This window comes from Lepisma saccharinum, chromosome 1, assembly GCF_977018435.1.
Source record: "Lepisma saccharinum chromosome 1, izLepSacc3.1, whole genome shotgun sequence".
Classification (NCBI taxonomy): Eukaryota; Metazoa; Arthropoda; class Insecta; order Zygentoma; family Lepismatidae; genus Lepisma; species Lepisma saccharinum.
The window spans coordinates 182,732,903-182,745,051 of record NC_139229.1 but is presented as its reverse complement, the minus strand read 5'-3'; the positions used below and the strand labels follow the sequence as shown (position 1 = coordinate 182,745,051).

The window sequence follows — 12,149 nt, the reverse complement described above, 5'->3', positions numbered from 1 at the left end:
GTTACATATTACCTTCTTGCATTTCATAGGTACATCCCTATTCCATATTAATCTTCGAACGCTTTGATATAGTCCACCACCATTCATTTGTCCTCCTTTGTTTACCTCCTCATCTATTCTTCCACTTCTCTCAATCATGACAATGAGGATAAATGGTTTATTTAATTATTCTCTTATCTATAGTTGCTTTCTGCCACTTTCGGCTAATTGTGAGAACGAGGAAGAATGATAATGAAATATTTATTCTCAAGAAAAATATGTTGATGTGAACATAAATACTTAATTCTACCAAATTTTATTTGTGTATAATTGTAATAATTATGTAATTTGGGTAACACCCTAATTGCAATATTCATATATCAAATTTGAATTGATATGCCACTTGCATAGGTATGGTATTCTCAAAAACTATAGTAAAAATAAGTAACTGAAGTAACATTGCTATCAAAATTATCAAATGACTGGAATCATTATAATGAGTAACAGAATCTATTTACCAGTAGTAGGGGATTTTTTTAATACCCATATCGTTGTTTTTAAGTTGTTTTTTTTATGCAGAAGTAGCGCAAAAAGTAGCGAAGTAGCGAACAGGAGTAGCGTAGCGAGCTACTTTTTGGTAAATGTAGCTGTAGCTGTAGCGAAGCTACATTTTGGAAGAGTAGCTGTAGTTGTAGCGAAGCTACTTTTAAAATGTAGCGTTCCGATCACTGTCTAATTACAGGTCACCTTGTATAATCTCTGCACACAACAGTATAATTGAAAACTCACTTGAAAATTTAAGTCTGAACCATCTATTATACTAGGAATATATATATATATATATATTCATACATTATTGCATTGCATTTTCTGTAAAATCCTAAGCCTGCGTGTTTTGGCTATACGCGATGTTAGACGAAATTCAAAAGTCCCTTTGTTTCCTGAGACAAGTATACATTTTATAGAAGTGTATCTTATAGTTGCTTGATTAATAAGGGAAAATGCATCTCCCCCTAAATCCACTACCCTTCGGTTGAACGAATATTTCAAATGCACTGATTCTGTATCTTATTTTCAATTCTCAAATCTTGTCTATCGCGGAATTGTGTGTGTGTGTGTGTGTGTAGTTTTAAGACGATTTTTTTAAAAAACAAATGTGCTACTGAATAAACTCCCCTATACTTCTGGCTGGCAGTAAGGAAATTCATTCAACAATTTTAGAACTGGTTTTTAAATTACCCACCTGCAGAAGGGAGGTGCGGAACATATAATGTACTGATATTATTTTCACTTGTAAAATATGTTTATAAAACAGAAAAGGAAATTTATCTTTTTTTTCATACGACATAATTATTAACATTTGTGATCCGTTCTACAAATACCAACAATATTTAAATAAAACTTCGCTCATAAAAGTCCTGCGGCCATTAAAAAGTAGGGCTTGCAGGTATAGCTATCAAATTTTATCGTCTTACCAACAATTCGTTTATAAATTTCCCCTACTGAAGTCTTAACATTACACTCTAATATTAAAGCACAAATACACTATTTGATCCATAACAGTAATAAATGTCATGTCCGATGTGCAAAAAAGCACTTAAGTAACCTTTCCAAATGTATTCCTACCTTTTAGTTCACGTTGCTACAATTATTCACTACAGCAGCTCAAAAGTTCGCACTGGTTTCGATATGTACACAGTGTTTACACACAAATTATAAAAATTCGACTTGTACACAACGATGACATTAATTACACCACATCAGCTGTAAGACCACTGACCTCCAGCTGACTACGAACGGGCTATAAACGACAGATGCTGCCATCTTACATCGCGTCAAAATTGGAGACTGAAACGTCCACTTGAGGACACCACTAATCAAGCACGATGGGTACTGCCTTCTACTGGAGGCATTTTGAAGTGATTGCAGTGGCGTAGCAGCGGCTCCCGCACACGGGTTTCGTGTGTAGGGGCCCTGCAATGTTTTCTACGTGCTCCAAATTTTGTATAATCAGATAAATTAAACACACAATGTCACCCATGTGTAAAAATTCAATTAAAGAAGAATGTTGGAGCCAGAGTTAGCTCAGGCAGAGGAGGCCGGCAACTTTGCATGTGTGTGCGATTTAACGGGGGGGGGGGGGGTTGCCGGTGATTTCCACCACACAAAACATTTCATCCCCGGCAATAGAAAATATTTTTTTTCCCTGCCAGGGATGTTTTTATCCCCCTCAAGGAAAGCAGAATTTAATGCATAAAGTATACAGTGGCGGATTAAAGAGGTTCTCTCCGAGGGGGCGGGCATGCATTACGGCGAAGTGTTGAGGGCGACGCTAGCGGAGATGCCGACATTTTCGACCAGTAAATTACAGTGCGTTACAGAAAACAAAATACATTGCGAGTGAAGCGAGGAAGAACATTTTTAGATGCATTTTCTTGCAAACTGAAAACAAAATTGATTTCATAAGGCGCAAATAATTTCACGGGGCGCTATGGCATTCTCTATTTTACAATTTTTTTTCATTTAGATTGTTCGGCACCCAGGGCTGACTCCCGCCGACCCCTAGCTACGGTTCTGAACTTGACGAGACTAAGAAAACTAGGTATTGCAAGCGAAGCGAGCAAGAACATTTTAAGAAATGTATTTCCATTTCCATAAAATTTGAAACCCGGGGGTGGGGGTAAATCCCCCTTCGGGTGCCCTTGGCCGTCAATGTTTGCCACCCCCCGGTCCAAGGTTGGGGAAAGGAGCAATGCCCTCTGCCTCCCCTGTGGTTACGCCACTGTGTAGCACGCCAATCATTCTAAGTTGTTTAACTTGAATAAAATAAAGACTAATTAGATTTCTCAAAAATCAAAATACATTGATTTTTGATTCCATGTAACTGTCGGGAACAGTGGAGCAGTTTAACCAATGTCTTGCCCCAAAAAGACAAGAAGAGCACTGCTGTGTCACCTTCCATGGTTGCTCATTCTTACCTCTTGGGTATCTCATAAAATGCCATAATGTTTGATACATTTCGTTCCAACTTTGTGAATTTTTCAATCAATAAATGAATAAATAAAACTCTTGTGAGAGGCGCAGTAGAAGAGTGATCGCCCCCTCAAGCCTTTAATTCGCCCTTGCAGCAAGAAGATTGATAGTTGTAGTTCGCCTAAATTGTTTCCTTGTCACCCTAGTAGCGCTGGTATATGTCAGCTGTTCTCTCTCCCTGGCTATGGCTTTTCCACAGTGACTGCATGGAAATATGAGTGAAGAGGCAAAGGTACCGGGAATATTTTCTAGATCCTCTGTGAAGGACTGGTCACCTCACGACTCATTTGATCAACCCTAGTACCTTCTTCATTTTAAGTTCATTTCGTCCTTATCTTTCGTCGTCCCTCCCCCTTCCTTCGTCATCCTTACCTTTATTCCCCCTCTTCGCCTCCTATCTGTCATCTCCCTCTAATCTTTTGTCGGCTGCCATCTTTCATCACACCCATCCTTCTCAATTCTTATCTTTGTTCGTCCCCTGTCTCTCGTTGCTCCTTTATAATTCGTCGCCCCTATCTTTGTTCGCCTCCTGTCTCTCGTCGCCCCTATCTTTGTTCATTCATATCTTTGTTCGCCCCGGCCCCCTATCTCTTACCGCCCCATCCTTCGTCGTTCTTATCTTTGTTCGCCCCCTGTCTCACCTTGCCCCCTTATCATTCGTCACCCCTATCTTTCGTCACTCTTATCTTTGTTCGCCCCTTATCATTCGTCACCCCTATTTTAGCTACTCGTTACACTCGCCGTTAAGCTTGGTAATTGTTCGTAAAATACCACAATATTTGCCATATTGAAGAAATAAAATGAGATCCTTAAGGGTCTGTCGCCCCTCCGTCCCCCTTTTTCCACTCTTGTATGTTTCTTAATTGACACTACGTGTCATACATTTCATTCCAACTGTGTATATTATTTATCAATATGTGAAAAAATAAAATAGGTCCTTGGTGGAAGTCCCCCACGACGCCCCCTCCGCCCTCCCTTAATCCTCCCTTGAAAGTATATCTTTTCTTAACTGTAACTAGCACAACAGAAAAATCATTCGTGTCCTCAAATTATATACTCATCAAAGATTTCCATGCCGAAAAGTATGCAGGCTTGTGGATTAAAGAAGAACACCATTCTGCAACTGACCAACCTCACCGAATATGTATTCAAGTGTTCGCAAGAAACTTGTAGGTTATTAAACGGACATTCATTTTGAACCTGGCATTGGAAATTTGGATAAGTTTTCGTTGTTATTAGTTCGATAGATCTTTTGTGTACGAGGTTGCGTTATCTTAGAATGTAAATACACTGTTTCTAAATTACGTCATAAATGTATTAAATAAGATTTAATGACCTATGTTCTAAGGCAGGCCCGTACCCAGGGGGATCATTAATAATTTAAATGCAAACCTACAAAAATAACATGGATAATTTTTAAGATTTTGCAAGAATTTAGATTTTCTTTTTGTATAAATGAAAGGGTTGTCTCTGGAAAGATACAGACTCCAGAAGTCTGCAGTCTACTATATTTAGTAATTTTAGTTTTATAACCATTTATCCTAAGCTACTAAATGTTCCAGTTTGGTCGGGACAGTTCACCATATTTACTCCCTGTTTTGACTGTTTTCGAACTGCAGTCTTGATGAGAAAATGTCCTCTTTTTGTGGTTAATTCACATTCAGACATGTTCTTCATTATAAGGATAATTCCATAGCGTTTGGTGCTCACATTCAGGGTACGAATTCCCATGGCGGAAGGGGGATCTCCCAACTTCCCACCAACAATCTTGTTCTATTAAAATTTTTCCCCATTAAAATTTTTCGAGGAAAGATAAGCAATTAGTTTGGACTTCAAACCAGGCCCGTAGCCAGGAATTCTTAGTAGGGGGGGCGAAGTCAATCCTAGAAGGGGAAAATTTTTAATATATTGTGTTGCATTGGCAGATATAGCAGGGTACAGAGGGCACTTGCCCCCCTCCTCCAAAAGTGATAAGTATCAGGAAAGGGATGGTATCTTGAAACTCCAACGAACAAAAAAAAAGTTCGAGCAACATCTAATAACAATTTCGATAATGACTTTTCCGGACTACCAAAGAATACAAAGATAAAGTTTAACATAAATAGGCTAATCGAGACTGTATCTACTTTATATTTACATGTCAATAGTCTAATGTTAATAGACGATTAATATGTACCAACAGCAGGCGCGGAGCGTCCATGTAAGCCATGTAAGCCGGGCTTACAGTTTAATACATCCAGTAAAATGTATGTAATTATGTGGCAAAATTCGTAAGTTCAACTTGGGTCGACACCAGTGTTCAAGATCCTGTTTGTTAGAGATTGCAACACTTCAGCACTAGGAGGCACAGCACATGGGAACTCCCGCCTTTTGCCGGTGGGAAGCTGTAAGCCTTCTGAATTTTGCCTTACAAGTTGCTGACCGCGAGCGAGCAGTGCCTACCCTCCTTCTCTCTGCCTACCCTATCTGCGTGGAGAAGAGCGGGCCAGAACCCTAGGTCTGTAAACCTTCGGTCAGAGGCTTACAGCAGCGTTGCAAACCTCATGTTTAGAAAAAATGTTGTTCAGGGACGTCCGCAGTATTTCTTTCCACCCGTATTTGTTCCAGGGGGTGGGAGTAAACTAGGCATTTTCCCCCTTAATAGAGATGCCTCCTTAAAATATACTAATTCAATTTGAAGTTTAACATTTTTCTGCAATGCCCTTACAATAATTAACATAATTTGTTAATTCCAGGAAGGGCCTCCCCTCCTTACCCTTACCGAACATCGATTGTGACGTTTGTACTCTGAAATTATGCTACATGCTACTATATTGTTCTAGGCTCTATATATTATTTATATTAATTTATATAGAAAACAATAATTTATTATTTTCCTAAGACTAGTTTCAAGTTCAATTTATGCATCTATTTTAGAGTTTTAAAATTGCATTATTAATTAGCTACATACTATAGTTAAGTAAAATATGGAATTTCTTCCGTATAATATAAATTAGAATGGTTCAACCAACGGGATGGGTTCGACGTTAACGTGAAAAGATTGAGAAAATTCAACCCCCACGAACAGCGGCCCTCTTGTTTTATTATATCTCCGACTGTCCAACGACTTCTTAAACTTGTGCGAGATTTAGCACCATTATGCTTGGGTGGCATCACTGGCTAACCGTGAATACGGTCCAGCGAGACACCGATTGCCCCGCAAGAGGAGGGAGCCACAGCGTTGTCGGGTTTTAGCCAGGAAACAGTGGAAACTGGCCAGATGTGCATTCTGTAGTAAGGCGATCTTGATATTGATGGCGTTTTAGCAACTTACATTGTTCAAGACCACACTTGACAAAGACCAATAAGCACATCCCCCTGAAGGAAAGATCAGAAAGCTAGCAACACCGCACCACCTCCTCTCCTCACTTCAAGAACTGTATGCAGTGCACTCAGTCAAAGTGTAGCAGACGACTTTCTAAGTCTCTATCGTAACTGCAGCATCTGCAGCATCTGGCAACTATGTATGAAGAGGTGGTTGCAAAGGAAATTTGAGACGGTGGTGTTTCAAGGAGGTTTTTTTTACAGGAAAAGGGAATTTTGAAGCAAAGAAATTAACAGGAATGGGAAAAAGAGAAACACCTAAAATGAGCAAAAAACGAGAAAATGATAAAATATAATGATATATACATTAATGTGCTTAACGCTTGTTTTTGCTTGTAGGATTAGTATATACATGGGAAATATTAAGATCTCTGATTTTAATTTGAATTCTGCTTGTAGTAATTGAGCTAAATAGTGCAAAAAGTTGTTTTTCTTTAAGTTAAATGTTTGATGAAAACTTAAGATTGAACCAGTTTTACAAATTATCATATCAAATGTGAACGAAATATCATTCATTAATTACATAGTCCGTAATTTAAACACTCTCCGAAAATGCACGGAAAGCTTATTTATGGTCTGTCTCTCTTTTACACTCCCCTTAGAAATCACTTACATCTCCTTTGATAGAAATTTCTGGATAAACTTCTACAATTAGTGAGCATTTATTTTATATTTTATTTTTGAATTTATTTTTTCTTTCTCACTTTACGAATTATAGGGAATTTTAAGGCCAGAGAGGGAATTTATTTATTTCCAAAAGGGATATTTCACTCTGACTCCGGAATATCACTGCTTTGGGCAGTGGCTGCTTTTGGGTTTGGTTTGTTTCCCCTTTCTCCCCTTTCTTGTTGTGTGCATCGTTAACTTCTCGTGCTTTTTTTTTTTTTTTTTTTGCGAATTCCATCTATTGAAAAGTGGGCGGTGTGGTGCAGTTGTCCCTGTACTGTGGTGTGATACGAAGTGCATTATGGAAGAAAATGAGTGTGATTGTGTGGTGGAGAACTTGTTGAAGACGCCGTTTTCCAGCAAGGATTTTGCTGCAAAGAAGAAACTTGTGGATGTAGGTAGGTCCACTCCTTCTCTAGCAGGCATGGTAACGGAAACAAAAAATAAAGTGCGCCGGTTTTGTGACTCATGGTACGAAGCTGATACTTGGTTATGTGGTTGTAAAAAGTATTCAGCACTTTTCTGTTGGCCCTGCCTTCTCTTTTCAACAGAAAAAACTGCTTGGACAACAAAAGGTGTCGGCGACGCTAATAATTATCATTTATTAAAGAAAAGACATGAGATCTCCGTAGCACACGTAAATTCAAAGATTGCGTTGTTGAAATTTGGAACTACGCGAATTGAAGATTGTTTAAACCTTGCCTTCAAATTAAACCGAGAGAAACACAACGAAAAAGTCAAAGCAAACAGATACATCGTTGGTTGTTTAATCGACACTGCTTGTTTTTTGGCGGAACAAGAACTCCCTTTCAGAGGTCATTTGGAGGGTTCAGATTCAAACAATAGAGGTAATTACGTAGAAATGCTTAATTATAGGGCAAGCTATGATGAAAAACTACGTCATCATTTGGAATCATCTACAGTTTTTGCTGGCACTTCTCACGATATCCAAAATGAGTTGATTGATGCAATTGCAGCTTTGATGATGAACAAAATAAAAAGTGAAGTGAAAGAAGCATTATTTGTGTCTGTCATCGAAGATGAAACAGTAGACGCCTCTCAGAAATCCCAACTTTCATCGGTGCTACGTTATGTAACTTCAAATGGTAACGTAGAGGAGCGGTTCATAGGTTTTAAGGATGTCAGTGGGGATCGCACGGCTGCTGCCCTGGCAGACCATGTTTTTGGTGTAATAAATGACTTCCAGTGTGGCGAGAAATTAGTCGCTCAAACCTATGATGCAGCAGCTGTCATGGCTGGAGAACACAATGGTTTGCAAAAGTTGATAAGAGACAGGTATAAGACAGCGCTGTTTGTCCATTGCTATGCTCACAAGTTAAACTTAGTTCTCAAACAATCTGTGGAGGGCATCAAAGAATGTAAAGTATTTTTTGAAACTTTGTCGGCTTTTGCAGCATTCTTTTCTAAATCTTCAAAGAGGAAAGCAGCGCTGGACAAAATGGTAAGCAGACGTCTGCCATCAGTTGCTCCTACTCGATGGCTCTATGCAGAGAGATTGGTTGAAGTTGTTTCCCAGTTGAAAACAGATCTAATTAATTTCTTTGAATCAGTGATACAGAACCAAGAGCAGTGGGATGGAGAAACGCGTCTCTCTTCTCGTGGATATTTTGCTACTCTCCATGATTTTGATTTCAATTTTATGTTAATTGTATTTTCGGCCATTCTTCCACCAGCTAAAATACTTTTCGAAATTTTGCAAACCAGAGTGAATGACATCGGCTACTGTACTCGAAAAGTACAAGAATATCAAAGTTTCTTGAGTACTAAGAGGGAAGATTTTGAAAAAGTGTGGTCCGAAAGAGACAGTGCCAGGTTGGGAGAAGAACACTTAAAGGTGCCAAGCAAAAGACAGATAATTGTTCTCATCAGTAATGAGAGGAAAGCTTATCGAAGACTTTACTATGAAATTATCGACACAATGAAAGTCCAATTAGCCAACAGATTCTCCGATATCCAGAAACTAGAATTGCTCTCCTTGCTAGATTTTGATAATTTTCAAAATTATTCTCTGAAATTTCCAATAAATGCTTACGAATCATTATTGAAATCATATGGACGATATTTTGATCCTCTAATTTTGAAAACCGAACTTACTGCTATTTATTCGTCGCAGGAGTTTTTGAAACCTTCAGTGTTAGACCTCCATAAATATTTAATTTCAACAAACCTGTGCAATGCTCTTCCTGAAACAACAAAGCTTTCTGCCTTAATTTTAACCATACCTGCAACTAGTGCATCTGTTGAAAGAACATTCTCTGCCTTGAAGAGGATACACACCTACCTGCGCAGCACACAGACCCAGGAGAGACTTACTAAGCTATCGCTGATGGCAATAGAGAGAACTCTCTTGAAGGATTTAAAGAAGAGCCCTACCTTCCATGATGCTGTGATTGACATCTTTGCCGAAAAAAATCGCCGCCTGGATTTGAACTACAAGTTGTAATGGAACAGTACCATGTAAGAGGTATGTTTATTTTAAAATTCATTTAGATAAGAGGTTCTGAATCGAACTATTTTCGTTCTATATTTTATCTAACTTTGCGTTTTTTTTTATTGTTAGGTTACTCATAGTGATAGGAATAAGACTGACGTAATTATTAGTTCTCCTCTCAATGTATTCGATACCTGGTGGAGGCACATAGTGGTTCGGATCCCACTTTAAACTGTAGGTCCAATCCCGATTAGCCTTAATGTGCATAAAGTTGACTTAAAACACCAAATCAACCAACCATTCCTCTCAATGTAGAAGAACGCAGCCTAGCAATGAAAACACCACGCTCATGGATGTTTCCAGAACTTTTAATCTGGTGTAGCGTCACTTTGTTTTTAAGGGGTGTAAGGTTAAATTTGGTGCAAAAATTAGGCTTTTCTGAACAATTCTAGGGAACTGAAAAATGGAAAAGGGGGGGGGGGGTCAATATGCCAGCCCCAAAATAAGCACAACGGGAAATAGCCTTCATCATGCTAGGCTTACACTGTTGGAAAGCTCACGCTCCGCCACTGACCAACAGCTTTGGCCTTCTCTGCAGAACTGATTAAGGAAGACCTTTATAAATCATGCTTCATAATGATTCCCTCTAGTTTCCAGTATGCAAGATTTTTACGCACAAAGGAATCTAACGAGGATCCAAGAACACCATTGTGTTGTGTTATGCAAGGAAAATCGAATTAATTAAATAATAATGGTTACATATTATCTACACTTTGATGAATTGTGTAAAAAATTGTAATATATTTTTTGTAGGCCTACTTGCTAAAACATTAAAACATGAGTCCCCCTTACTCCACCACGGATTCTATTTGCTTCAAATGAAATACTCTTGCATCACTTCAGACAATCTTTGCCTACTGCTTACGTTAACCATTTTGCAAAATATTGTATTGTTGAAATACATGTTTTTGCCACCCGACAAACAAATAGGAATCCCTTGATTGATCAACTACTTCTTGGATTACAGTGTCATCATTAATATTTCATATCAAGTTTTATAGAGGGAAATGCTGTATCCTCTTTACATTATGAAAAATACCTTCCTTAATGACTATGGTACGAAACGGAACGATATAGGGGCTATCCACTGGAAGGAAGTGTCTTCGCTCGGACGCCATACTTGTAGCACAACAACTTCCGGTTCGTAGGGTCACAACATGCCGCTAAAGCAGGGCTACAGCGCCTTGAATACGCTGGTCAAGTCGTCTGCTGGTCCCGCGCATGGGTGCGGCCATATTGGCAATAAACAACCGGTTGCTACGGTCGTTGCTAAGGTCGGTAACATGGAGTTGGCTATAGAGCTTTGCTGAGGTTTTGGAAAGATGAGCCGGAAACAATGAAGGAGGGAGGGTTAGCATGTAAGGAGAACCACTTTCGTAGTTTCAGATACACAAGATAAGAAGGAGTCGTCAAAGTAAGGGTGAAAGCAAGCATGAAGGAAAGAATATGATGTTAAGAAAAGCGATACTTAGATGTCGCACGTGTTGTGACTAGCACTTCTTCGAAAATTTTGCAATAGCTTTGTGTATGTGCGAAGAGATGTTTATTATCTTTCTTTCAGTGGCGGCAATTAGGGGGAGCGAGGGGGCAATTCCCCCACTTTATCGCCCACTTCTGCCCCCTCTCTATGTTAAATCTTATCTACAAAGGGAAATATACTGTTTTTGCCTCCCAGTTATGACACCTTGCCCCCCCCCCCCCCCGGTTTTGGAACCCAATCGCCGCCGCTGCTTTCTTTATATTTACGTAAACCAGATTAAATATTTTACATAACCAATGTAGCCTCTATATTTCTTTGTTACGAGCCTATTACGTGGACAAAAGAGTTGAACACAACATGTGCCCTTTCCTCTGTCCATCATTATCTTGTTATTCTTTCAACTTATCACTTTATCATGTTCTTTTATGCAAAAATATTAGAATGAAAACAATTTGTTGTAATTAATAATGGGCTGCCAAGCTGAAAACACCTTCAGGTCGATCAGTAGGCTCCAGGCGCCAGGAATGTATCCAGTAGCGTAACTAACATGCTCTGCGCCCCCCCCCCCCTCCCCGTGCAACTTTCAGTTGTGCCCCCATACTCGTCTAAAAATATACAAATATATTTCTTTTCTAAAATATTAATTCACGCTCACATTTATATTAGGTATATAAGAACATGAAAATGCATACATGTAATTTGAATCAATGTAAAAACTGATACGAAAGGTTAAGACAACAGAGAAGCTGTAAAAAATTATATATGATAATTATATATGAAAACAGACTGTTATTACAAAAATTACGATATTATCAAATGATCATAAGCAGTCCTCTGCATTTTTTCATGGAAGCAAATTCTTGTTTGCTAGTTTTCGAGCTCGATCGCTCTCACTCCTGACATTGTGCTTCTCAAGTAATTTTTGATGAATTTTAACTTGGAAAATCATTTCGTCGAGGAAGATATAGGGGCTATCCACTGGAAGGAAGTGTCTTCGCTCGGACGCCATACTTGTAGCACAACAACTTCCGGTTCGTAGGGTCACAACATGCCGCTAAAGCAGGGCTACAGCGCCTTGAATACGCTGGTCAAGTCGTCTGCTTGACGTTGCTTAGC

General features: G+C 39.0%; 2 protein-coding genes across 3 annotated transcripts in view; one reads left to right on the top strand and one right to left on the bottom strand.

The window, feature by feature from the left end:
* Nucleotides 1–1,808, bottom strand: part of ZnT63C (solute carrier family 30 member 1) — a 139,798-nt gene extending 137,990 nt beyond the window's left edge. For both annotated transcript variants that reach the window (XM_083143911.1, XM_083143923.1), the window contains exon 1: nucleotides 1,606–1,808. The gene's annotated coding sequence lies outside the window, so the exon portion shown is untranslated. The remainder of the gene's footprint in view (nucleotides 1–1,605) is intronic.
* Nucleotides 1,809–7,903: 6,095 nt separating this feature from the next.
* Nucleotides 7,904–9,505, top strand: LOC145987592 (zinc finger MYM-type protein 1-like). Its single transcript, XM_083121954.1, has one exon. It carries the CDS (start codon nucleotides 7,904–7,906, stop codon nucleotides 9,503–9,505), a length of 1,602 nt encoding a protein of 533 aa, XP_082978080.1.
* The last annotated feature ends 2,644 nt before the right edge of the window (nucleotides 9,506–12,149 follow it).

What these genes read in the sequence shown, in the direction of transcription:
- LOC145987592 (XM_083121954.1), top strand. Translation starts at nt 7,904, where the DNA reads ATGCTTAATTATAGGGCAAGCTATGATGAAAAACTACGTCATCATTTG.